This window comes from Haliotis rufescens, unplaced genomic scaffold (genome assembly GCF_023055435.1).
Source record: "Haliotis rufescens isolate VD_foot unplaced genomic scaffold, xgHalRufe1.0.p SCAF_14, whole genome shotgun sequence".
Taxonomy (NCBI): Eukaryota; Metazoa; Mollusca; class Gastropoda; order Lepetellida; family Haliotidae; genus Haliotis; species Haliotis rufescens.
The window spans coordinates 4,384,011-4,411,132 of record NW_025963824.1 but is presented as its reverse complement, the minus strand read 5'-3'; the positions used below and the strand labels follow the sequence as shown (position 1 = coordinate 4,411,132).

General features: G+C 46.7%; 2 protein-coding genes across 18 annotated transcripts in view; both read left to right on the top strand.

Annotated features, from left to right (window-relative positions):
* The window catches only part of LOC125379335 (talin-1-like), a 96,082-nt gene that overhangs the window by 11,394 nt on the left and 57,566 nt on the right, over positions 1–27,122 (top strand). For 16 of the 17 annotated variants that reach the window (XM_048395679.1, XM_048395669.1, XM_048395680.1 and 13 more), the window contains exons 9-30: positions 326–391; positions 965–1,066; positions 2,406–2,482; positions 4,064–4,244; positions 7,884–8,024; positions 8,870–9,030; positions 9,225–9,372; positions 11,884–11,988; positions 12,973–13,140; positions 13,892–14,107; positions 14,572–14,685; positions 15,399–15,530; positions 15,992–16,120; positions 16,276–16,389; positions 16,987–17,100; positions 17,775–17,909; positions 19,092–19,220; positions 19,738–19,821; positions 20,385–20,612; positions 22,393–22,512; positions 23,627–23,964; positions 24,976–25,159. In XM_048395679.1, coding sequence (XP_048251636.1) covers positions 326–391; positions 965–1,066; positions 2,406–2,482; positions 4,064–4,244; positions 7,884–8,024; positions 8,870–9,030; positions 9,225–9,372; positions 11,884–11,988; positions 12,973–13,140; positions 13,892–14,107; positions 14,572–14,685; positions 15,399–15,530; positions 15,992–16,120; positions 16,276–16,389; positions 16,987–17,100; positions 17,775–17,909; positions 19,092–19,220; positions 19,738–19,821; positions 20,385–20,612; positions 22,393–22,512; positions 23,627–23,964; positions 24,976–25,159 — 3,186 coding nt within the window. The remainder of the gene's footprint in view (positions 1–325; positions 392–964; positions 1,067–2,405; positions 2,483–4,063; positions 4,245–7,883; positions 8,025–8,869; positions 9,031–9,224; positions 9,373–11,883; positions 11,989–12,972; positions 13,141–13,891; positions 14,108–14,571; positions 14,686–15,398; positions 15,531–15,991; positions 16,121–16,275; positions 16,390–16,986; positions 17,101–17,774; positions 17,910–19,091; positions 19,221–19,737; positions 19,822–20,384; positions 20,613–22,392; positions 22,513–23,626; positions 23,965–24,975; positions 25,160–27,122) is intronic. The other variant, XM_048395676.1, reaches the window with a different exon arrangement.
* LOC124111860 (talin-1-like) overlaps positions 1–27,122 on the top strand; it is a 325,376-nt gene that overhangs the window by 267,472 nt on the left and 30,782 nt on the right. The gene's annotated exons all lie outside the window — the stretch shown is intronic.

The window sequence follows — 27,122 nt, the reverse complement described above, 5'->3', positions numbered from 1 at the left end:
GCCCATTTTAAGGGATTTGCTAAATGTTATCATTGTATGGACTAGTGGACAAAAACTGTTAGTTTCTAACCCTGTGGATTATTGCCAAGTGCTGGGTCAAAGAAAAAACAACAAACAGACAGACAAACAAACATCACAGTCAATAAATAATCAGCGCACTGCACCCGGGATCGTCAAGCTTGTTGCAAGTGTGTATAGTTTCTCTGAATCCTGTCATGAAGTACTCTGTGTATGACGTCCTGATGTTGTCTGGTAGACCTGGGGCCGAGGGGCGGGGCCCGCTGTGTGTCCACTGTCCCTACCCGCTTCTCTCTCTGTGTTTCAGATCATGAAGACCTGGCCACTGACCACCGTGAGGAGATGGGCAGCCTCCCCCAACAGCTTCACCCTGGTCAGTACAACGTGTACTTGCTGTTACAGCATGCCCTATAGCCTTGGAGGAGCCGATAAATCTTCCAGAGGCATTGGCCTTTTGTTAGTGTTTTAAACCCCAGTATCATAGCCATGTCAGGATTAAACAAGCCGAAATGTATTGCCACACATCCTTTGAATATTGTAGTAACCGCATCTGTGCATTTTGTAACCTGTAATTGTAGATATAATTATTTAAACATGCCTACCGATAATGACCGAAAATAGTACTATTCTATGAATATTAGCTTCCGTGGTGATGCGGCCGCCAAACCAGCTGTTTCAATCATAGGGGGTTTATTGTGATTTATTAGCTTCTGATTGACCAATCACAATCGAGTAAATTCCAAATTCATGGTAGAATATTGGTTAACATTTTAGATTTTTCTAAAAATGATAGTATTGATATTATTTGAATCGTCAGTTCGGAGATATTGTTTTTAATTATTTTGTTTTTCCACACCAACAATAATCACAATACTATTGTCCCAGTAGCGTCTGTACCTAGAAACACAACAGTCAATGTTGAAGTTGTTTGTGTTGTATCCTGCAGGACTTCGGAGACTACTCAGACACGTACTACTCCGTGCAGACGACGGAGGGGGAGCAGATCTCACAGCTCATCGCTGGCTACATCGACATCATCCTCAGGAAGGTGAGTCAGTCTCACAGCAACTAGGGATGCACCATGCCTGTACTTGTAGCTTTCAACAGAGTCGTAAAGTCAGAGACCTGCATCACTTCAGGCTTTCTCCCACATTAAGCTGACACGCCATGATAGGACTGAAATACTGTAAGAAGCGTTGTTAAACCAACTCACTCACTCACTCACTCACTCACTCACTCACTCACTCACTCACTCACTCACTCACTCACTCAACTAGGGATGCACCATGCCTGTACTTGTGGCTTTCAACAGAGTCATAAAGTCAGAGACCTGCATCACTTCAGGCTTTCTCCCAAATTAAGCTGACACGCCGTTTTGGGACTGAAATACTGTTAGAAACGTTGTTAAACCAACTCACTCACTCACTCACTCACTCACTCACTCAACTAGGGATGCACCATGCCTGTGCTTGTGGCTTTCAACAGTCGTAGAGTCAGAGACCTGCATCACTTCAGGCTTTCTCCCAAATTAAGCTGACACGCCGTTTTGGGACTGAAATACTGTTAGAAACGTTGTTAAACCAACTCACTCACTCACTCACTCACTCAACTAGGGATGCACCATGCCTGTACTTGTGGCTTTCAACAAAGTGTAAAGTCAGAGACCTGCATCACTTTGGGCTCTCTCCCACATTAAGCTGACACACCATGCTAGGACTGAAATACTGTTAGAAGCGTTGTTAAACCAACTCACTCACTCACTCACTCACTCACTCACTCACTCAACTAGGGATGCACCATGCCTGTACTTGTGGCTTTCAACAAAGTGTAAAGTCAGAGACCTGCATCGCTTCAGGCTTTCGAAACCAACTTACTCACTCAGCTAGGGCTGTTGTGATTTGCCTAAAAGTGGAATGATGTGTGTTTAAATATCTGTAAGATCATGTAGGTCATGTAAATAAAGAAACAATATGTATGTGTTTATACAAGAATGTCAGGTTATGAATTGATTATTTGTAAAATACTATTTCCTGACTTGCTGTTTCCCACTTCCTCCTATGTTTTATGACCTCAAGATTGCTAAATGTGATCGGATCTGTAGTATTCTATATCATACAGCTCCATAACAGGAACTGCCTCCGTGGTAGAGCGTCCGCCCGGAGAGCGTAAGGTCCGGTGTTCGATCCCTGGTCGCGTCATACCAAAAGACGTTAAAAGATGGTACTTGTTGTTACCCTGTCTGGCGCTTGACATTAAGTCAAGGACAGGTCGGCATGGAGTCAGTATACTGTGTCTGAGTGGGGAATTCATGTTAAACTGCGGCATGGTATCTCAGTGAGGGAGCACTATAAATCGGCATCAGTCATGATAACTGTTTTTGTTTTCAGAAAAAGGCAAAGGACCACCTCGGTCTGGATGGAGATGAAAACTCCATGATGATGGAGGACAACGTACTGCCGGCCAAGTGAGTCACCGAGTCTACACCTACACCATGCCCACACCGAGCCGATACCACGCCCACACCACGCCGATGCCACACCCACACCACGCCCATACCACGCCGATACCATGCCCACACCACGCCCACACCTACACCATGCCCATACCACGCCCACACCACGCCGATACCATGCCCACACCACGCCGATACCACGCCCACACCACGCAGATACCATGCCCATATCTACACCACGCCTATACTACGCCCACACCACGCCGATACCACGCCCACACCACGCCGATACCATGCCCACACCACGCCGATACCACCCCCACACCATGCCGATACCATGCCCACACCACGCCGATACCACGCCCACACCATGCCGATACCACGCCCACACCACGCCCATACCACGCCCATACCACGCAGATACCACGCCCATATCTACACCACGCCTATACTACGCCCACACCACGCCGATACCACGCCCACACCATGCCGATACCACGCCCACACCACGCCGATACCATGCCCACACCACGCAGATACCACGCCCATATCTACACCACGCCTATACTACGCCCACACCACGCCGATACCACGCCCACACCATGCCGATACCACCCCCACACCATGCCGATACCACCCCCACACCATGCCGATACCATGCCCACACCACGCCGATACCATGCCCACACCATGCCGATACCATGCCCACATCACGCCGATACCACCCCCACACCATGCCGATACCATGCCCACACCTCGCCGATACCACGCCCACACCATGCCGATACCACGCCCACACCACGCCCATACCACGCTGATATCATGCCCACACCATGCCGATACCACGCCCACACCACGCCCATACCACGCTGATATCATGCCCACACCATGCCGATACCACGCCCATACCACGCTGATATCATGCCCACACCACGCCCATACCACGCTGATATCATGCCCACACCACACCGAGACCATGCCCACACCACACCGAGACCATGCCCACACCACACCGATAACATGCCCACACCACACCCATACCACGCCCACATATACACCATGCCCGCACCATGCCGATACCACACCCACACCTACACCACGCTTATACCACACTTGTAGACCATGCCCGCACCATGCCGATACCACACCCACACCTACACCACGCTTATACCACACTTGTAGACCATGGCTACACCACACATTTACCATGTCGACACCATGTATAGACCAAACATACACAATACCTGTACACCACACCTACACCACTGTACTCCTTGCCTACACCACACCTACTGAACGACTGTGAAATCCGGAATAGAATAGGTCGTCAGCTATCCATGCTTGCCATAAAAGGTGACTATGCTTGTCGTTAGAGGCGACTAACGGGATCAGGTGGTCAGGCTCGCTGACTTGGTTGATGCATGTCATCGTCTCCCAATTGCGTGGATCGATGCTCATGATATCAATCACTGGATTGTCTGATCCAGACTCGATTAGTTACAGACTGCTGTCATATAGCTGGAATATTGCTGAGTGCAGCGTTAAACAACAAACCAACCAACCAACCAACTAAACTGTGTTCCTATGTTGCAGGGCGACCATCATCCAGCACCAGTCCTCCAACGTGTCCCACCCCCAGTCTGGGTCGGTGGCGATCCCCGCGGTGCTGCGTGACGGGGGGCAGGGGGAGTCCATGTTCGGGATGGGCAGCATGCAGCAGGTGCAGTCCACACACGTGACAAACCTCGCGCACGCTGGACACGCCGCCCCTCATGTTAGTAGTCCCGGGAATGTGTGTAACCAGAGCAGCCCTGCCTAGTGTCACGTATACATGGTAGGGGCTGGAGGCGTTTCTCTCTCGGCCCTTACTGTGGATATACTGAACAGTAGACATCTGTTGCTCATTTTAACCCTCTCAGTGGACTTTAAACTTTGTATTTAATGTTACTAGATGAGATTTTGATTATGATTGAGTGAAATTGAGTTTTGAATCGGACTGTTTCTCACAGTTGCTGTGCATTTGGAATTGCTTCTGTTACATCAGTGATATGTGTGTTAATGTTACTACAATCAGATGCCAACTGAGAGGGTTAAACACTTGCACCAAGACTCAGGTTGTCCTTCAGTTCAGAAACTCTCACAGCATATTTTAAGAATTGGTTTGCAAATTGGTTTACAGAATCTTAAGTTTCTCAAAAAACTCTCATTTGTAGCTTATCAAAACACAACTGCATGCTGATCTTTGAGGATGACCTGAGTCTTGTGTACCACCTACTAATGACATATATGCATATTGATACATCAGTGACTGTTGATCTAGATCTTCAGGAAAGATTCTCAACATTTCTTGTGAACATTTAAATGAAAACATGTATTGAAAAGATTCTCTAGTACATCAAGTAAGCTTCTTCTTTTCTTCTATTTTTTTTTTTTGCGAATCACTTCTTGTATTGTGATGACTAGCTTCATGTTGTATTAGAGCAGGAAAGATGTGATTGACTCAGATAAGTATGTACTACGCTACAACAGTAGAATATGATACAGTACAGTTTATTGTGTCGTAAGTCATACGTAAAATTGGCTGCTCTAGAAATGGGTTCAAGTTGCCAAGAAGGGGGTTAAATAGTTGCCCTGGAAATGGGTTCAAGTTGCCAAGAAGGGGGTTAAATAGTTGCCCTGGAAATGGGTTCAAGTTGCCAAGAAGGGGGTTAAATAGTTGCCCTGGAAATGGGTTCAAGTTACCAAGAAGGGTGCTGAAAAGTTGCCCTAGAAATGGGTTCAAGTTGCCAAGAAGGGTGCTGAAAAGTTGCCCTAGAAATGGGTTCAAGTTGCCAAGAAGGGGGTTAAATAGTTGCCCTAGAAATGGCTCAAATTGCCAAGAAGGGGGTTAAATAGTTGCTCTAGAAATGGGCTCAGGTTGCCCTAGAAGATAACAGGGTTGTTGAACCCTGGCTCCTGCAAACTCTCGTGGCAATGCAGGACATTAGCTTTCACATATATCTCTCTGTCTATGGTAGGGGGGAGAACTCTGTCTAGCTTGTGCTTCCAGCAGCCTCTAGAACCATGTCTGGTAACCATGGCAATAGTAGACGTGTATATTCTAGCAGTACGCCTGTGGTGTGTGTAACCTGCATGGATGCAGACAATATATGACAGCTTTGTAGTTAGATGATGGACTACGACAGGGCCCACCTTCACAAAGGGATCACAATGCTAGGACCATTATAAGCCTATGTAGTATAGGAGTTATAGTGGATGTAGTGCTACAATCACTTTGTGCAGGTGGGCCTTGCTGTGAACTGGGATGAACTACGACAGGGCCCACCAGCACAAAGGGGTCACAATGCTAGGACCATTGTAAGCCTATGTAGTATAGGAGTTATAGTGGATGTAGCGCTACAGTCACTTTGTGCAGGTGGGCCTTGCTGTGAACTGGGGCAAATGACCCACCCAGAACATATAATCGGGCTTGGAGTTAGTGGTAGCAAGAACTGAACGAGTCATCATTTTTTTTTCTCTTTTCCTAACTGAAAAATCTGAGGAAGGAAATTCTCACAGGTGGCCCTTATTTGATTGAGCTTGTGTCAAGAGGCAAGATGTCGCTTTCTCTATTTAGTACTCAATAAAACAGGGTTAGAATATGTTGCCGGTAGCCTTAGTTAGTTGTAGAAAGTGACTAAATGGTCCCCAGCGGCCAAAGCTAGTGGTTGAAAGTGACCAGATGGTATTTGTCTTGGTGACTTGGTCGATTGTGTATCATGCCCAGACTTGGATCGATGCTCATGATAACAATCACTGGATCGTCTGGCCCAGACTCCATTATTTACAGACTGCTGTCACATAGCTGGAATATTGCTGATAGCAGACTTTAACAGCATTCATTGACACTGTTCAAGAATTAGGAATGGTTAAGACATACCATGAACCTAAGTGTAATACTCGGCCTTGAGTTGATCCCTGGCAGACATCCTCGTGGTAACCTACTCTTCTTTTATGTCCTTGTGATCCTGAGGCTGGCCGAAACAGCTGCAGATAAATCTTTCATAGATTTCTGGTACCCTCTTTGATACCCTCGTTAGGTACCCTTGGTTTGGTACCCTTGGTTTGGTACCCTTGGTTTGGTACCTCCCTACTGAATGTTTGACCTGTTATGAATGCTGTCTAACAACTGTATGTCTGTTCCTGCTCATGGACCGTGTGCACAAAGCAATCATAGCTTGACATTATTATTCCCATGCAGTTATCTCAGCTATGATCACTTTGTGCAGGTGGTGCCAGGTAGCAACTGTATGTCTGTTCCTGCTCATGGACCGTGTGCACAAAGCAATCATAGCTTGACATTATTATTCCCATGCAGTTATCTCAGCTATGATCACTTTGTGCAGGCGGTGCCAGGTAACAACTGTATGTCTGTTACTGCTCATGGACCGTGTGCACGAAGCAATCATAGCTTGACATTATTATTCCCATGCAGTTATCTCAGCTATGATCACTTTGTGCAGGCGGTGCCAGGTAGCAACTGTATGTCTGTTCCTGCTCATGGACCGTGTGCACAAAGCAATCATAGCTTGACATTATTATTCCCATGCAGTTATCTCAGCTATGATCACTTTGTGCAGGTGGTGCCAGGTAGCAACTGTATGTCTGTTCCTGCACATGGACCGTGTGCACAAAGCAATCATAGCTCTATGACATCGTAACTCCCATACAATATTCTGAGCTATGATCACTTTGTGCAGGCGGTGCCAGGTAGCAACTGTATGTCTGTTCCTGCACATGGACCATGTGCACAAAGCAGTCTTAGTTCTATGACATCAGATCCCGATACAATATTCTGAGCTATGATCACTTTGTGCTCATGGACCTGGCAGCATGTTGTTGAACTGTCCACTAGAGTGTATTACCTTAGAGTTGAGAATGTCTGAAAGTGTGTTGTGTGGATTATATTGGAGCAAGGAGTAGCAGTGATATTTGTGCATGGCGTTGACTTGGTCAGCATGTGTGTTGCGAGTACCTGTCAGTGTCTGTGTATGTACCGATGGTGTAGCGTCTCGTTACGTTCACGTTGTTACTGGCTGTCTTCAGTTCCTGTTTGATATGTCAGTATGTTGTTAGTGAAAATCTTTTGTTGCAGTATTTAAAATAAATGTAATAAAAGTAGAAAATAGCATCGTAAGTTCAGTTGAACCTTTTTTGTGGCGGTAGACTTTGTTTTATTTTGTTTCATTTTGTTTCATTCAAAAACTGTTTTAGTGACTTACATCAATGTCAGCTGTTCCATTATCAGATACTATGCAGTAATGGATGACACTTATCTACAATAACTTGTATTACTATCGAGTACACACAGAATTTACTCCAGTTAACCCACATTGTGTAGCCTGTGTGTACTGACCAGTGCTGTCCACTGTAGGGTCAGAACGCCCAGCAGCACGGCCTCAACCAGTCCCAGAAGGCCCTGTTGACCACCATCGAGGAGGGACTGTCCTCCGTCAACATGGCCAGGACAGACCTACAACAGAGGGCACAGGTCCCCAAGCTCGGATCAGACGCGGTATGTATAGCAACATTGTGGTGGAACATTGGTCGCAAGGAGTAGTTGGATGGTGACCGTGTTCCGCAGTTTGACTTGACAGAGTCTCTAAGCCTTTGGTCCTGCCCCATATTGGACCCGTGACGATTCCGGGGTAGAATAGGTCTTCAGCAACCCATGCTTGTCGTAAAAGGCGACTAACGGGATCAGGTGGCTAGGCTCGCTGACTTGGTTGATGCATGTCATCGATCTCAATTGTGTGGATCGATGCTCATGATATTAATCACTGGATTGTCTGGTCCAGTCCTTGCCAAACTGCCCAAAAGTTGAGGTATCATGTCTATTAGAAATTTTGCTCTGTTTAAGGGTTTGGCTATATACTATCATTTTTTGACTGGTGGTCTAAAACTGTTTGCTTCTATCGATGTTGCATGGTGTCTCCTACGGCAAGTGAATCAACTTTAGATAGCAGCTTTATCTTTTCCTAAGATTGTTTTCTAAGAAACTAGTATCACCGTGAAATTGTGCAATGTTTGGTTTGTTTACATCCAATAGATATGGGGAGTGTTGTTCAATGTAAAGTGCCTGATATATGAACAGAAGAAAGTCTGGAGTCCTTTCATAAGATGTACCGGTGTGTTTATATCCAGTAGATATGAGGAGTGTTGTTGTTCAATGTAAAGTGCCTGATCTATGAACAGAAGAAAGTCTGGAGTCCTTTCATAAGATGTGCTGGTGTGTTTATATCCAATAGATATGGGGAGTGTTGTTGTTCAATGTAAAGTGCCTGATATATGAACAGAAGAAAGTCTTGAGTCCTTTCATTAGATGTGCCGGTGTGATGATGATGCTCTTGTTGTTGCCAGGCCTCCAAGAAGTGGCGTGAGAACCAGCTGGACCTCAACAGACAGAAGGTGGGATCCCAGCTGTCCGCCATGAACGCCGCCACGGCACAGCTCGTCACGCTCACCTCCGGCAAGGAGGACGAGATCGACTACAACGCTGTCGGCTCAGCCGTCCATCAAATGTGAGCACATTCTTCCTTCACTAAGGCTATAAATAACTACTACAAAACTTTATAACTGTTATTAAGGAAGGAGCTTGTGCACTTTCCTTACCAATATGGCGGAAGGTATCTGGTATCTGGTATCTAACTCGTTTCTGTTTATCATCTCCCCTGTGACTACTGTGATAATGAGGAACTTCCCTCCATGTCTCCAGTTCGTCCAACCTGGGTCAGTTCAGCCGGGATGTGAAGATGGTGGCTGCCCTACAGGAAGAGAACAATGACAAACTGCTGGACGCTGCACGACGCCTCGCCGGCGCCTTCTCCGACCTCCTCAACGCTGCAACGCCCGCCAATGTGGAGGTGAACATACCAGGATATATTTCTTCACAATACATATCGGGCGGTCAGGTGGTTAAAGCGTTCGCTCGTCACGCCGCAGACGCGGGTTCGATTCCTTACATGGGTACAATGTGTGAAGCCCATTTCTGGTGTCCCCTGCCGTGATATTGCTGGAATATTGCCAAAAGCAGCTTAAAATCATACTCACTCACTCACAACACACATCAGTGTTGCATTCCCTCCACTTGTAGGCTCTGAAGAGGTGACTAAATTGGGAACTTGGGGATTCTGGAAGGGCTTGGACGAGTCCAAATTTACTACCCGGGTACCCACCCACCTATTACCCGACCCTACCCGGGTACCCACTGTTGGTCTCAAGAGATACAAAATGTCCAATTGGGAATAGTTTGACTGTAGCCCTGTACAAGATGTATTTAGATACACGTATGAATCGATCTGGACACGTATACACTGACGTTGACTGAAGTTTTATCTTTATTCAAACATATAAAAGTCTTGGTGCATAGTCAGAAAGAAATGCGAACATTAGTGACTTGTAGTGTAACCATGTAGTTCAAGATCATTTGTGCCATTAAACAATATATCACATGACCAACCACGGGTCTGGGTAGTTCTGTGGTACCAGGGTCCTACTCAGTACCCACCCGACCCGAGTACCCGACTTACCCGGACCCTAGATTCTGGGTTAGAATGGGTGCACAAGTTGCAGAGTCAAACCTGTGTTTATCCTCATCACTATGCGTGTCGTAAAAGGCGACTAACGGGATCAGGTGGTCAGGCTTGCTGACTTGGTTGATGCATGTCATCGATCCCAAATGGGTGGATCGATGCTCATGATATAAATCACTGGATTGTCTGGTCGAGACTCGATTATTAGCTGCCGTCATATAGCTGGAATATTGCTGAGTGCAGCGTTAAACAACAAACAAACCAACCAAACCATCACTTCATGAGACCTGTGGACGTGAAGCTTGTTCAGGTTCAGGTCAACTCATGTGTGTCATTGTTTCACTGACTTCAATACTGCTAGAACCGTAGTTGACTGTGGGGATTCAGGGTAAGAATATACGTACCCAGCAACCTTTGCTTGTTGTACAAGGCAACTGCATGGATCTTGTTGTCAGCCTCGCTGACTTGGTTGATACATGTCAAGAACTGCGTAGATCAATGCTAATGATGTATATCAGTGGATTGTCTGGTCCACGCTTGATTCTTTAAAGACCACCATCCTATTGCTGGAATATTGGTCTGGTGTTAAGGAACAGACAAACAGATAAACCATTATGATCCTGGCCTACAGTACACTGGCTGTATGTATGATGATATCGACCATCTCGTATGTAGCTAACCGGTGTATGTGTATTGCAGCCGCGCCAGATAAACCATTATGATCCTGGCCTACAGTACACTGGCTGTATGTATGATGATATGGACCATCTCGTATAAAGCTAACCGGTGTCTGTGTATTGCAGCCGCGCCAGATAAACCATTATGGTCCTGGCCTACAGTACACTGGCTGCATGTATGATGATATCGACCATCTCGTATGTAGCTAACCGGTGTCTGTGTATTGCAGCCGCGCCAGATAAAGCATTATGATCCTGGCCTACAGTACACTGGCTGTATGTATGATGATATCGACCATCTCGTATAAAGCTAACCGGTGTCTGTGTATTGCAGCCGCGCCAGATAAACCATTATGATCCTGGCCTAGAGTACACTGGCTGTATGTATGATGATATCGACCATCTCGTATAAAGCTAACCGGTGTCTGTGTATTGCAGCCGCGCCAGATAAACCATTATGATCCTGGCCTACAGTACACTGGCTGTATGTATGATGATATCGACCATCTCGTATAAAGCTAACCGGTGTCTGTGTATTGCAGCCGCGCCAGATAAACCATTATGATCCTGGCCTACAGTACACTGGCTGTATGTATGATGATATCGACCATCTCGTATAAAGCTAACCGGTGTCTGTGTATTGCAGCCGCGCCAGATAAACCATTATGGTCCTGGCCTACAGTACACTGGCTGTATGTATGATGATATCGACCATCTCGTATGTAGCTAACCGGTGTCTGTGTATTGCAGCCGCGCCAGATAAACCATTATGGTCCTGGCCTACAGTACACTGGCTGTATGTATGATGATATCGACCATCTCGTATGTAGCTAACCGGTGTCTGTGTATTGCAGCCGCGCCAGATAAAGCATTATGATCCTGGCCTACAGTACACTGGCTGTATGTATGATGATATCGACCATCTCGTATGTAGCTAACCGGTGTCTGTGTATTGCAGCCGCGCCAGATAAACCATTATGGTCCTGGCCTACAGTACACTGGCTGTATGTATGATGATATCGACCATCTCGTATGTAGCTAACCGGTGTCTGTGTATTGCAGCCGCGCCAGATAAACCATTATGGTCCTGGCCTAGAGTACACTGGCTGCATGTATGATGATATCGACCATTCGTATGAAGCTAACCGGTGTCTGTGTATTGCAGCCGCGCCAGAACCTGCTAGCAGCTGCCAGCAAGATTGGGGAGGCCAGCCAGGAGGTCATGGACGAGGTCGGCGAGACCACTGAGGACCTGGACAGAGTCTTCCAGGTCAGTACAGCCTAGACTAACATCTAGTCTCTGAAATGAACATATCCTACAGAAAAAACAGTTGTTCAGTTATCTTAATAAGAAAATAATAAAAGGGAGCCCAGTGACTCTCTTCATTTTCAGATGATACTGCAGTAATCTAGACTTGCCAAACATTATAGACTTGCATGGGCTGTATTGGATAAATTTGTATCAGGGTCTGTAGGACAGACTAAGTACAGCCCTGCAGGAGGTCATCAGTTCACAGGATCATAAATAGTGCTTGTTGATTCAAGTGATGATGAGTTGTATGGACTGCATTTGGCAAAGTCAGAATAAAATCGTTTTTTATTTTGGCTTAAGAATGTTGGTCACTCTCAGGCATTGTATTCCAGCACTGTTTCTAAACTTATGGAAGTCAATGAAAATATGTCTTACTCTTATTTTTAGCATGACATTGTATATTTGAAATCATTAGCCTTGTGTGTTTCTCTACCATATTTTCACTCAGCTAGCAAAACTCGTCTGTATTAATCATCCCCCAAAAGCTGGGATCACTGTGACATAGCTGCCAAATTGTTTGCACGTGTTAAGAATTTGAAACTAAAAACAAAAAAACCCAACTGTTTTTATTCCATCATTCACCCAAATAGTGTGCCAATTTAATCTTAAAAATAATCAGCAGGACTGAACTTCCTAGACTGTCGGTCATTGTTTTATTTAGCCTTACATTATGTGCTACGAACGGGTGTTGTTTTCAACTGGTATGAAGTCTACTTTGAGCTAAAACAGAAACTAAATGATGAAACAAACTTCATATCATCTTGTTTTGGTGTCCCAGGCAGAAGATTGAAGCCAAATACTACTACTAAGTGGGCTGCCATCCTGTGATAATGAGGACTCCTTGATCAGATGATCAGTTGTGTTTAGGGTTTACTTTTATACAAACTGTTCATTTTTATCCTAAGGATTGTTGTTAGACAAAGTCTCTGTTTGTGGTTGCAGGACACGCTCCTGTCACTGGCCAAGGCTGTGGCTAATGCCACGGCGGCGCTGGTACTGAAGGCGAAGAACGTGGCCTCCAAGACGGAGGACCAGGGTCTGCAGAACAGGGTCATCAGCTCTGCCACGCAGTGCGCCCTCGCCACGTCCCAGCTGGTGGCCTGCACCAAGGTAACTACATCACTCAACTCTCATCTCACATCACTCTACTCTCATCTCACATCACTCAACACTCTACTCTCATCTCACATCACTCAACTCTCATCTCACATCACTCAACACTCTACTCTCATCTCACATCACTCTACTCTCATCTCCCATCACTCAACTCTCACTCAACTCTCATCTCACATCACTCTACTCTCATCTCCCATCACTCAACTCTCATCTCACATCACTCTACTCTCATCTCCCATCACTCAACTCTCATGTCACATCACTCAACTCTCATCTCCCATCACTCAACTCTCATCTCACATCACTCAACTCTCATCTCTCATCTCTCAACTCTCATCTCTCATCTCTCAACTCTCATCTCACATCACTCAACTCTCATCTCTCATCACTCAACTCTCATCTCACATCACTCAACTCTCATCTCACATCACTCAACTCTCATCTCCCATCAGGGGACTGCCACCGTGGTCTAGTAGATAGAGCATCTGCTCAGAGAGAAGAAGGCCGGTGGTTTGATACCCGGCCCCATCCTACCATAAGACGTTTAAAGTTTGTTCTTGTTATTTCCTGTTAACTTAGATATTTTGGATGTAAAACTTGTAGTTTCCAATAGAAATTGGTGATCAGTATTAGCGTTTACGACTTTATGATTGTAATGATTTCACCATCTCTGCATCCATGTTCCATGTCGCTACATAATGTTGATCGTGAAGTTAAACCCCCATGTCACCTCCCCTCCCCTCAGGTTGTGGCGCCCACCATCGGGAACCCAGCCTGCCAGGAACAGCTGATCGAGGCCGCCAAGCTCGTCGCCAAGTCTGTGGAGGGCATCGTGGAGGCAGCACAGTCTGCATGTAAGGACGACCACCTGCTGCAGGATCTGGGCGGCGCCGCCACGGCCGTCACCAAGGCCCTCAACGACCTCCTGCAACATATCAAGAAGGCTGCTGTGCCTGTCAGGGTCAGTACATAGTCAATCGTCCTGTGAAATGCCCCTTGAAGACCAGGGTTAGAATTGGTGTTAACCAAGCCATTTGAGGCTACTAATGGGAAAGAGTTGTCAGACTCGCTGACTTGGTTAATGCATGTCATCATATCCCAATTATGTTGATCGATGCTCATGATGTCAATCACTGAATTGTCTGATCCAGATTTGATGTTTTCAGAATGCTGTCCCATAGCTTGAATATCTTGTAGGCGTTAAGCAACAAACAAACAAAACCAATAAAAGCTCACTATCTCACTTTTCAAGTGTATCAAATGTCAAAGAGCTAAATAAAGTCATCTTTTAGAATACAAGACATTCCCAGAACTGATAGCTGTTCAATGTAAAAACCATAGGGCGTGACTTTTTCAGTTGATATGTCTGTGAATTGATGATGATGATGATGATGATGATGATGATGATGATGATGATGATTGCAGGCCAGTGAGCAGCACGAGGAGGCGGTGGACCAGATCATCACCGTAACAGACAACCTGTTCAGCAGTGTGGGCGACGCCCACGAGATGGTCAAGCAGGCCAGACACCTGGCCCAGGTGAGTGCGGATTGTGACCAGTAGAGTAGCTCATCCTAGTCTCAGCTCCTCACAGGGGCGGTCGGGTAGCCTAGTGGTTAAAGCGTTCGCTCGTCACGCTGAAAACCCGGGTTCGATTCCCGACATGGGTACAATGTTTGAAGCCCATTTCTGGTGTCCCCTGCCGTGATATTGCTGGAATATTGCTAAAAGCGGCGTAAAATCAAACTCACTCACTCACTCACTCAGTTCCTCGCATGGGTAACCACAGCTGGAGCCTCATCTATTTGTGTCTGTTTGTTGCTGGGTTACTGTTTCATTTTCCAAAACCTTGTGGTCCAGACTTATCGCCTGATATCTGTGAAGATCCGAGGTAGAATAGATCTTCAGCAACCCATGCTTGCCGTAAAAGACAACTATGCTTGTCGTGAGAGGCGACTAAGGGGATCGGGTGGTCAGACTCACTGACTTGGTTGATGCATGTCATTGTATTCCAATTGCCTGGATCGATGCTCATGATGTCAAACACTGGATTGTCTGGTCCAGACTCTATTTTATACAGTTTGCCATCATATCGCTGGAATATTGCTGAGTGGGGCATTGAACAACAAACAATCAAACAAACAAGCATCATGTCACTGACTGTAGCATTAAGCAACAAACAAATAAACAAACTGTAAGAGCATGTGGTCTGTCTGATAAGATAGAAGTCAGGACCCTATGTTGTGTTGCAGGCCACATCCCAGCTGGTCAGTGCCATCAGGAACCAGGCTGAGACCAACACCGACTCCGACGTACAGAAGCGTCTCCTAGCAGCAGCTAAACAACTAGCTGACGCTACAGCCAAACTGGTGGAGGCGGCCAAGGTGAGGACTCTCAGTGTGTTCAGGACCACAACAGTAGGAGCGATGACGTAGAGACGGCGTAGAGATGACGTAGAGATGACCTAGAGATGATGTAGAGATGACTAACAAGGGATGGCAGTGGCCAATGTAACTGATTGGGAGTGAAATGGGTCGAATTGAGAAAAATCAAAGCTATCAGAATTAATTTTGGGCTAATATTTTCTTAGCCTTCTCAATCTAGGATGTGACGTGATAAGGAATAGCTCAAATAGATTTTGTCTTTATGGATATGGACCATTGTGAGGTTCCTGTGTTAGTGTCTGACTATTCATTGACTTCATTTTGACCGGGTTAGAATAGGTTGTTGGAGGTACCTGGTTGTTAGACTAAACTGGACTGTTAGGTAGAACTCTGTGACGTGATATGGCTGGAATCTTGCTCGAGCAGAGTTAGACATTCACTCCCTTGGTCTACATTGTCAGGGCTGTGCCTCCAATCCCAATGACTCCGACCAGCAGCAGATTCTCCGGTCCGCGGCAGAGGAGTTGCGCTCCGCCACCAACGCCGCTGCCAGCAACCAGCTGAAGAGGAAGCTGATCAACAGGCTGGAGGTAAGCGACTGCTTAGATAATTATCATCATAACATTACATGAAAATATGGACTTAACAGAACTGCATAATTTGTCAGAAAAACAATTTTCCGTCTTCAGGTACCTGAAATTCCAAGATAAATCCCCAAGAGTTTACAATGTTTGTTCTGTTCCAGAATGCCGCCAACCATGCTGCTGCTGCCGCCACTCAGCTCATCAACTCCTCCTCCCTCGCCAACAAGACGAACCGTAACGCCACCACGGAGGCCCAGCTCAGACAGCAGTGTGAGGTGGGTGACAGGGACACTGTACTGGTGCCTGGGGTTGTACAGGCTCAGGGGGCGGTTTTCAACCAAAGTCTGTCTCATCTTATATCTCAGACTCATACGGGTGTCCCAGTCGTCTAAAGCACCACAATATGCTGTGTAGAGTTATCTCCCTTCATGTTGCCAGGAACCTATGATCTTGGCTTTCAATCCTGTATTCTACATTTGTCAACACCTTACCCATGCTTGTAGGTGTCACCAAAATGGTACTGTTCAAAATTGTTGAAGGCAGTTTGTTAAACAAAAGTCTTTCACTCAAATTGTAGAGAAGAACAAGTTCTGTTCAATTGCAAGTCTCCTGAATGGAATTTTATGATGTATACATCTGACAGTTTTGATTAAGCTCATAATAAGAGACAACATACAATATGTGGACATTAGCAGCAGACTGGGGGTGTCACTTGGCACACAATATGTGGACATTAGCAGCAGACTGGGGGTGTCACTTGGCACACAATATGTGGACATTAGCAGCAGACTGGGGGTGTCACTTATTGGCTGTAGCTGTTACCTGCAGTGGAAGTATCAGTGGTCACTGACCTAGAACTGTGTGTGTTGTAGGCTGTGAATGAGGAGATACCCCCCCTGGTACACGCTATCCGAGCCTCCCAGCGCAGTCAGGACAGCGCCACCGCACAGCTGTCTCTCATCAACGCCAGCCAGGACTTCATACAGGTATGTCACACATGTCACACACGTCATACACGTCATACACGTCATACACGTCACACTCACACATGCACACACACGTCATACATGTCATACACGTCACACTCACACATGCACACACACGTCATACATGTCATACACGTCATACACGTCACACACGTCATACACGTCACACACGTCACAAACGTCATACACGTCATACACGTCACACACGTCAAACACGTCATACACGTCACGTGCATGTCACACTCGCATGCACACACGTCACACACGTCATACAGGTATGTCACACACGTCACACATGTCATACACGTCACACACATGTCACACTCACACATGCACACACACGTCACACATGCACTTACACATGCACACACACGTCACGTGCATGTCACACTCACACATGCACACACACGTCATACACGTCGCACACGTCATACATGTCGCATGCATGTCACACTCACACATGCACACACACGTCACACACGTCATACATGTCGCATGCATGTCACACTCACACATGCACACAAGTCACACACATATCAAACTCACACATGCACACACACACACGTCACACACATACACATATCAGTTCCTAGTGCTATGTCACATAGACACTAATGATGCATCTAACAGCTTCAACACTGAAACATAAGTATATACATTGTATGTTCTTGAAGCCGGCCAGCAGGATGGTAGCTGCCGCCAACGCCGCCGCTCCAACAGTGACGGACCAGGCTGCAGTCCTCAACCTCCACAACAGCGTCAAGGCCATGACATCAGCACTCGCAGAACTCAGGACAGCCTCATCGAAGGTCAGTCTCACAGATTCCTTGGGTATTGACTCCGAGTTGGTCAGAGTCGGTGACTTTGTTGATTGACTGCGTCGTACCAGACAGTGTTGTTGTAGAACATAATGCATATTTGCCCGTGGTTTATTTGGCCCAGGCTCAATGAAAGTACAGCCACTGTTATAGGGCTTGAATAGTGCTGACTGCGGCATAAACAACAGACAAACAAACAAAATCTTTAGGTTTTGTCCAAAACTACCCAGACATGACAAAACTGACTTTCAAACTCAACAACTCATTGTTCAAGTGTGTCCATTGTCCAAAAGTTACGGTCGTCTTTGTTAGTGCCCTCTATCACACTGAGAATACAAACATTTCCTGAACTGGGTCCACGTGTCAAGAGACTTGAGCTTCTGGGTCAGAATAGTTTCCCAGTAGCTTGTCTTAAGTTTAAGGTGGGGATTGGGTGGTGGAAATGTCTGACTTCTTTGTGTAACCCTTCCACAGTAGGCCTCCATGACAAACCTGGAATATGAATAGTAATTTATGAGCAAATAAAGATGTTGTTGTGCACAACATTCCAAAATGGCGTCCGGTTGTCATTTTACCGAGATGACCAAATTACAAAAATTAAACATACACGGATATGGGGTGAAATGTTGGCCAGCCAGACGGGCCATCTCCTAGACGTTTCAGCAAGCCCTTTGTAATTTTAACTGGCCACGGGCCAACGGGTCAACAGTTAAACTGACATCTGTAATGCGACACAAGACACTCACTGTTGACATCCTACACCCAGTATGTAATCCCTGTCTGGTGTCACGCCCACGCATATTGCTGGAATGTTGCTGAAAGTGGCATAAAACCATCCTCATTCTCCTTCCTCAGTATACAAGCAAGCTTTTAGCATTCATTTAGACCGACTTTATTCAGCATGTGATCCCTCTGTTGTGTATACGGGGCGTTTGGGTAGCCTAGTGGTTAAAGCGTTAGCTCGTCACACCGAAGACCCGGGTTCGATTCTCGACATGGGTACAATGTTTGAAGCCAATTTCTGGTGTCCCTCGCCGTAATATTGCTGGGATATTGCTAAAAGTGGCGTAAAACCACACTCACTCACTCACTCCTCAGTATACAAGCAACCTTTTAGGTTCACTTAGTCTGACTCTATTCAGCATGTGATGCCGGTTGTTGTGTGTTGTGTAGGCCCAGGAGGCGTGTGGCACACTGGAGGTGGAGTCCGCTCTGGACCAGGTGCATGGACTCAACTACCAGCTGGACGAGATCAAGAAGGCAACAAACGAAGGACGCCTCGTCCCCCTGCCTGGAGAGACGGTACGTCGTCGCTAGTAGTGGACAACTGCAGCTTCTTTCCTGCATGCGGAGTCTTTGTTAACTGATTGTTTCCTGAAGAGAAAATGTTTATTACATTATGTCCGTGTAGCAGTAATGGGCAAAGTGCCATCAAAAAGTTGCCTTCTTAAAAACATAAAATGTGACTTAGGTTAGTTAGACATAGGAATATTACAGGTACAGATATTTTGGGTCATGAAGTGAAAAAAGATAATTTCCCACACAGTTGATTATTATCTGTGAAGAGCGACATCACATCATCCTGTGTGTGCTAGCGCAGTGTTAATGATTAACATGAAAGTATGCATGAATGTCAACCCTGAGGTTAAGAATCAAACATTTTGGATGTCCGTAGATTCAGATGTTATTGGGGAAACCTAAAGGGCCCCAGGGCTCCAATTGCTATGTTCGTAACTCACTGTCAAGTGTAGCCTGGGCAGTAGAGCATCTAGTGTGTGTGGTTTACACGTGATGTAGCTCAGTGATTCTCTCCCCACAGGCTCAGTCAGCTGCTCTCCAGCTGGGAACTACGTCCAAGACGGTCGGCTCCTCCATGGCACAGCTGCTCACAGCTGCAGCTCAGGTCTGTTGTCTCCCCTGTCTTTGGTTGTCTCCCCTGTCATCGGTTGTCTCCCCTTGTCTCTTTTTTTTTATTGCTAGTTTGCTTCTATTCTTCTGTAGATTAAATGTGATTGCAAGAAATACATGAGGTTGAAGGGTTTATCAGATGTGACAGCCAAGCATGAAGTATTCTGGTCAGAATATTTTCATCACTGCCTTGGGGCGGTCGTGTAGCCTAGTGGTTAAAGCGTTCGCTCGTCACGCCGAAGACCCGGGTTCGATTCCCATCATGGGTACAATGTGTGAAGCCCATTTTTGGTGTCCCCCGCCGTGATATTGCTGGAATATTGCTTAAAGCAGCGTAAAACCATACTTACTCACTCACTCATCACTGCCTTAACTTGTTTCAGAGCCCAATAACATTGTTATGGAGTGGTTGTGCTTTGTGACTGACACTGATCAGCCACTGGGTTGACTGACTGGATTATTTAGTCAGTCAGCTTGTATATTCCTGACTACTGGCGTAAAACAACAAACGAAACCTAAAAATATGAAATTGAAGTGTTTTTTGTGTCTTTTCTTCAGGGTAATGAAGACTATGTTGGTATCGCTGCTCGGGATACGGCCAACGCATTGCGGGTGTTGACGTCAGCAGTGCGCGGTGTTGCTGCAACCACCACGGACAGGCAGGTCCAGCACGCCATCATCGAGTGTGCCCAGGACATCATGGACAAGTCTGTCATCCTTCTGGAGGAGGCCAAGCGGGTGATGCGGGACCCCAGCAACCCCGAGAACATACAGAGGCTCAACCAGGTACGTGTAGACAGTAGACAGAGGCTCAACCAGGTACGTGTAGACAGTAGACAGAGGCTCAACCAGGTACGTGTAGACAGCAGGCAGAGGCTCAACCAGGTGCGTGTAGGCAGTAGACAGAGGCTCAACCAGGTACGTGTAGACAGTAGGCAGAGGCTCAACCAGGTACGTGTAGACAGTAGGCAGAGGCTCAACCAGGTACGTGTAGACAGTAGGCAGAGGCTCAACCAGGTGCGTGTAGACAGTAGGCAGAGGCTCAACCAGGTACGTGTAGACAGTAGGCAGAGGCTCAACCAGGTACGTGTAGACAGAGGCTCAACCAGGTACGTGTAGACAGAGGCTCAACCAGGTACGTGTAGACAGTAGACAGAGGCTCAACCAGGTACGTGTAGGCAGTAGGCAGAGGCTCAACCAGGTACGTGTAGGCAGTAGACAGAGGCTCAACCAGGTACGTGTAGACAGAGGCTCAACCAGGTACGTGTAGACAGAGGCTCAACCAGGTACGTGTAGACAGAGGTTCAACCAGGTACGTGTAGGCAGTAGACAGAGGCTCAACCAGGTACGTGTAGACAGAGGCTCAACCAGGTACGTGTAGACAGTAGACAGAGGGTCAACCAGGTACGTGTAGACAGAGGCTCAACCAGGTACGTGTAGACAGAGGCTCAACCAGGTACGTGTAGACAGAGGTTCAACCAGGTACGTGTAGGCAGTAGAAAGAGGCTCAACCAGGTACGTGTAGACAGAGGCTCAACCAGGTACGTGTAGGCAGTAGACAGAGGCTCAACCAGGTACGTGTAGACAGAGGTTCAACCAGGTACGTGTAGACAGAGGCTCAACCAGGTACGTGTAGGCAGTAGACAGAGGTTCAACCAGGTACGTGTAGGCAGTAGACAGAGGCTCAACCAGGTACGTGTAGACAGAGGCTCAACCAGGTACGTGTAGACAGTAGACAGAGGCTCAACCAGGTACGTGTAGACAGAGGCTCAACCAGGTACGTGTAGACAGAGGCTCAACCAGGTACGTGTAGACAGAGGTTCAACCAGGTACGTGTAGGCAGTAGACAGAGGCTCAACCAGGTACGTGTAGACAGAGGCTCAACCAGGTACGTGTAGGCAGTAGACAGAGGCTCAACCAGGTACGTGTAGACAGAGGTTCAACCAGGTACGTGTAGACAGTAGACAGAGGCTCAACCAGGTACGTGTAGGTAGACAGAGGCTCAACTAGGTACGTGTAGACAGTAGACAGAGGCTCGACCACGTACGTGTAGACAGTAGACAGAGGCTCGACCAGGTACGTGTAGACAGGCTCAACCAGGTACATGTAGACACTAGACAGAGGCTCAACCAGGTACATGTAGACAGTAGACCAAGGCTCAACCAGGTACGTGTAGACAGTAGACAGAGGCTCAACCAGGTATTAAGACCGAGTTCAGTATTCAGTGTTGAGTAGACAATCTACTGTAGCCAGAGCAGACAGTGTTGTTGGTCTTCAGTGCAGGGCTAGAAATTAATTTTCATTTTTACTGATCCACAAAAACAGCTACATCTTGCTAATGTTAACAGTAAGTAGCTAATGTTAACAGTAAGTAGCTAATGTTAACAGTAAGTAGCTGATGTTAACAGTAAGTAGCTAATGTTAACAGTAAGTGTCCACAAGGAAATGTAACCGGTCCTACCTGAAGTTTACTAGTCTCAGACTAGCGGACATGTTAATTTCGAACCCCGAGGTCACCCTATTCAGCAGACAGCAGAGATGTAAACAAGCATATTGTGTGTTGCAGGTATCCAAGAGTGTGTCGAACGCCCTCAACAACTGTGTGAACTGCCTGCCAGGTCAGAGAGACGTGGACGCCGCCCTCAGACACATCACCGCCTCCAGCCAGACTCTCTCCTCCCCTCGGGTAGGTCCTAGCTGCCTTGTGGTTAAAGCCTCGGTTCGATTCCCCTCATGGGTACAATGTCTGAGCACATTTCTTGTGTCCTCCGTCTAAGTGGTTTAAGATCTGTGAAGATTCCGGGGTAGAATAGGTCTTCAGCAACCCATGCTTGCCGTAAAAGGCAACTATGCTTGTCATAAAAGGCGACTAATGGGATCAGGTGGTCAGACTCGCTGACTTTGTTGATACATGTCATCGGTCCCAATTGCGTGGATCGATGCTCATGATATTAATCACTGGATTGTCTTGTCCAGACTCGATTATTTACAGACTGCCGTCATATAGCTGGAATATTGCTGAGTGCAGCGTTAAACAACAAACAAACAAACAAACTTAAGTGGTTTCATATCATACATACTCATTCACTCTACTTACGCTCCAACCCCGTGAAGATCCGGACTAAAATTGGTCTTCAGTAACCCATGCTTGTCTTAAAAGGCGACTGGATTATTGCTGAGCGCGCCATTAAACAACAAACAAACTAAAATACCTACACTCTACTTACTCAATCATTCAGTTATAATTTTTTTATTTGAAGTTTACACGCTATACGGCTTTTCCATTGGACGAGAGATCGGTCACATGACCGCGAAATTGACGTTCATAAGTGTATGAACGACACAATTTGACGTTCATAAGTTTTTCACGAGACCGTGTTCTTGAAATGACGTAAACGTGGGGATATGATTTGAACACATGTGCTGCGTAAGATGTTTCTGGGGAGCAAGTTGTGCATCAATACACCCATGTCACCTCTCTTTTTGAGGAACTATTTTACTCCGCGATATAGCTGGTTGTTGTATGGCTGTCAGTGTAAACATGAAGTCACACGTACTAAATAAAATTGTGTTTATATCTAGGCCTACATCTTTTGAGGTAAGAAATTGTGATAAAAAAATGATAAGAATTGACCTTCACTTTGTGTGAGTTCATTGGAGTATGAAAGCTCCGACGTTCATACAGTTTGGCCCTCACTCTATGAAGGTTCATACTCCAATGAACTCACACAAAGTGAAGGTCAATTCTTAAGTATTTTATCCCCTCCTTTATTGTATGGAACACATGTCTATTGGTGTAGTTCCCCGGGACGGGCAAGTCGTACCAAGATGTTCAGGTCGACATGAACAACGCAGCAGTGGGCTTGAACCAGGCGGCCAGCAACATCGTGACATCGTCCCGCGGCACCCCCCAGCAGCTGGCGATGTCCTCCTCCCAGTACGGACACTCCTACCAGGAGTTCGTGGACACCGGACTCACCATGGCCGGACTCTCCAAGGACGTGGAGACACAGAACCAGATCGTGGGTGGCCTCAAGAGCGTGTCCATGGTGTCCAGTAAGCTACTGCTGGCAGCCAAGTCCGTCTCCGCCGACCCTAATGCCCCCAACGCCAAGAACCTCCTGGCCCAGGCTGCAAGGTGAGGAGTTCATGGTGGTGTTCATCATGTTCTGAAACCAATGTAACTTGTTCTAAAGGGCACGCGTAACATCCCCTTGGCTGCTGATAGTGTCCTTAGCATAGCTGCTGATAGTGCCCTTAGCATAGCCGCTGATAGTGCCCTTAGCATAGCTGCTGATAGTGCCCTGAGCATAGCTGCTGATAGTGCCCTTAGCATAGCAGCTGATAGTGCCCTGAGCATAGCCGCTGATAGTGCCCTGAGCATAGCTGCTGACAGTGCCGTTAGCATAGCTGCTGATAGTGCCCTTAGCATAGCCGCTGATAGTGCCCTTAGCATAGCCGCTGATAGTGCCCTTAGCATAGCCGCTGATAGTGCCCTTAGCATAGCCGCTGATAGTGCCCTGAGCATAGCTGCTGATAGTGCCCTTAGCATAGCCGCTGATAGTGCCCTGAGCATAGCTGCTGATAGTGCCCTTAGCATAGCTGCTGATAGTGCCCTTAGCATAGCCGCTGATAGTGCCCTTAGCATAGCCGCTGATAGTGCCCTTAGCATAGCCGCTGATAGTGCCCTTAGCATAGCCGCTGATAGTGCCCTTAGCATAGCCGCTGATAGTGCCCTTAGCATAGCTGCTTTGTGCGTTCGGTCCTGGATTAGAACATGTCCCAAACATTCATTGCTCGTCAGATGAGGCAACTGGATTGGATCTGGTGGTGAGACTCGGTTGATTGCTATCATTGTACTTTTCATGGTGATGTTCCGGGGGCATTCCAGAAACCTTTGATTGTGGGTTCGAATCCCGGTTCGACCGGATCGTGTTTCTAGGTTTGTCAGCACCACACCTGTGCTCATCGGTTTCAACGAAGTGGTAAACATCAAAGACCTGTATCACTTAGGGCTTTCCTCCCACATTAAGCTGACACGTGTTATAACTAATACTGTTCAAATGGGCGTTAAAACTAACTAATTCACTCTAATCGCCAAACCACTGTTGTTGTGAGACTGTGTTCACCGTGTGTGATGTTCTCACAGGGCGGTGACGGAGAGCATCAACCACCTCATCAACATCTGCACCGTGTCCGCCCCCGGACAGAAGGAGTGCGACAACGCCCTGCGGCAGATAGAGATGATGCACAATCTCCTTGACAACGCCAACGAGCCAATCAGTGATGCCCCGTATTTCGAGTGCCTTGATGGAGTTATGGACAAATCAAAGGTGAGTCACTCAACCATATTCATCAAGTGATATAGAAGTTGTCAAGGACTTCAGACAAGTGCTTGTGGCAGGCAAATTAGGAAAAAGAATTCAGAATTTATTAAAGTCTGCATTTTTTCAAAGATATTTTGTCATTGCATTCAATGAAATAATGTAAAACCACGTAGCCAAACATTTTCTTCATCATTTGTCCAATTATCAGTGAAATGGAATGGGAATGTTTTGGGATTTCTTGTGGTCTCACTTTGGAACTTATTACCAACTTTGCCATATACCTTGGTCTGAATAATACCAGGAACAAAATCCCTGAACATATCGGTATGACTGCCCTGCCACTCCTATAGCAGTCCTCAGACAGTTTGTACGGTATACACAGCAAGACTAGAATACCTTTAACTTGCTTCTGGAATAAGGTACCAGAGAGACCCATGGATTCCAGGTTAGAATTGGTTCCCAGAAACCTATGCTGGTCCTTGCTTGGGTGGTCAGTCTCAGTGACTTTGCTGATAGTGTGTCATTGTTCCCTAATGACATGGATCGTTGCTCACTATATCAATCACTGGATTGTCTGGTCATAGCTGGAATATTGCTGAGTGCAGCGTTACATAAACAAGATACCAGATATCTAGCATATTCTAGTCAGTACCAACATCCATGTTACGAGATAGGACTGACGTGTTTCTGAACTCGCTGTCATTGTGTGTCCATGTTTGTGACGCTTCATGTTGTGAGCCATCATTCATCTCCTCATGCACCTGACACCCCCCACACAGTTGATGCCTGTACGCCTGTACAGGAAGGTCACAGTTAGAATAGGTCTTCAGCAACCCATGCTTGTTGTAGAGGCCATACACAGTTAGTTGATGCCTGTACGCCTGTTCAGGAAGGTCACAGTTAGAATAGGTCTTCAGCAACCCATGCTTGTTGTAGAGGAGACACACAGTTGATGCCTGTACGCCTGTACAGGAAGGTCACAGTTAGAATAGGACTTCAGCAACCCATGCTTGTTGTAGAGGCCATACACAGTTGATGCCTGTACGCCTGTACAGGAAGGTCACAGTTAGAATAGGTCTTCAGCAACCCATGCTTGTTGTAGAGGCCATACACAGTTGATGCCTGTACACCTGTTCAGGAAGGTCACAGTTAGAATAGGTCTTCAGCAACCCATGCTTGTTGTAGAGGCCATACACAGTTGATGGCTGTATGCCTGTACAGGAAGGTCACAGTTAGAATAGGTCTTCAGCAACCCATGCTTGTTGTAGAGGCCATACACAGTTGATGCCTGTACGCCTGTTCAGGAAGGTCACAGTTAGAATAGGTCTTCAGCAACCCATGCTTGTTGTAGAGGCCATACACAGTTGATGCCTGTACGCCTGTACAGGAAGGTCACAGTTAGAATAGGTCTTCAGCAACCCATGCTTGTTGTAGAGGCCATACACAGTTGATGGCTGTATGCCTGTACAGGAAGGTCACAGTTAGAATAGGTCTTCAGCAACCCATGCTTGTTGTAGAGGCCATACACAGTTGATGCCTGTACGCCTGTTCAGGAAGGTCACAGTTAGAATAGGTCTTCAGCAACCCATGCTTGTTGTAGAGGCCATACACAGTTGATGCCTGTACGCCTGTACAGGAAGGTCACAGTTAGAATAGGTCTTCAGCAACCCATGCTTGTTGTAGAGGCCATACACAGTTGATGCCTGTACGCCTGTACAGGAAGGGCACAGTTAGAATAGGTCTTCAGCAACCCATGCTTGTTGTAGAGGCCATACACAGTTGATGCCTGTACAGGAAGGGCACAGTTAGAATAGGTCTTCAGCAACCCATGCTTGTTGTAGAGGCCATACACAGTTGATGCCTGTACGCCTGTACAGGAAGGTCACAGTTAGAATAGGTCTTCAGCAACCCATGCTTGTTGTAGAGGCCATACACAGTTGATGCCTGTACGCCTGTACAGGAAGGGCAC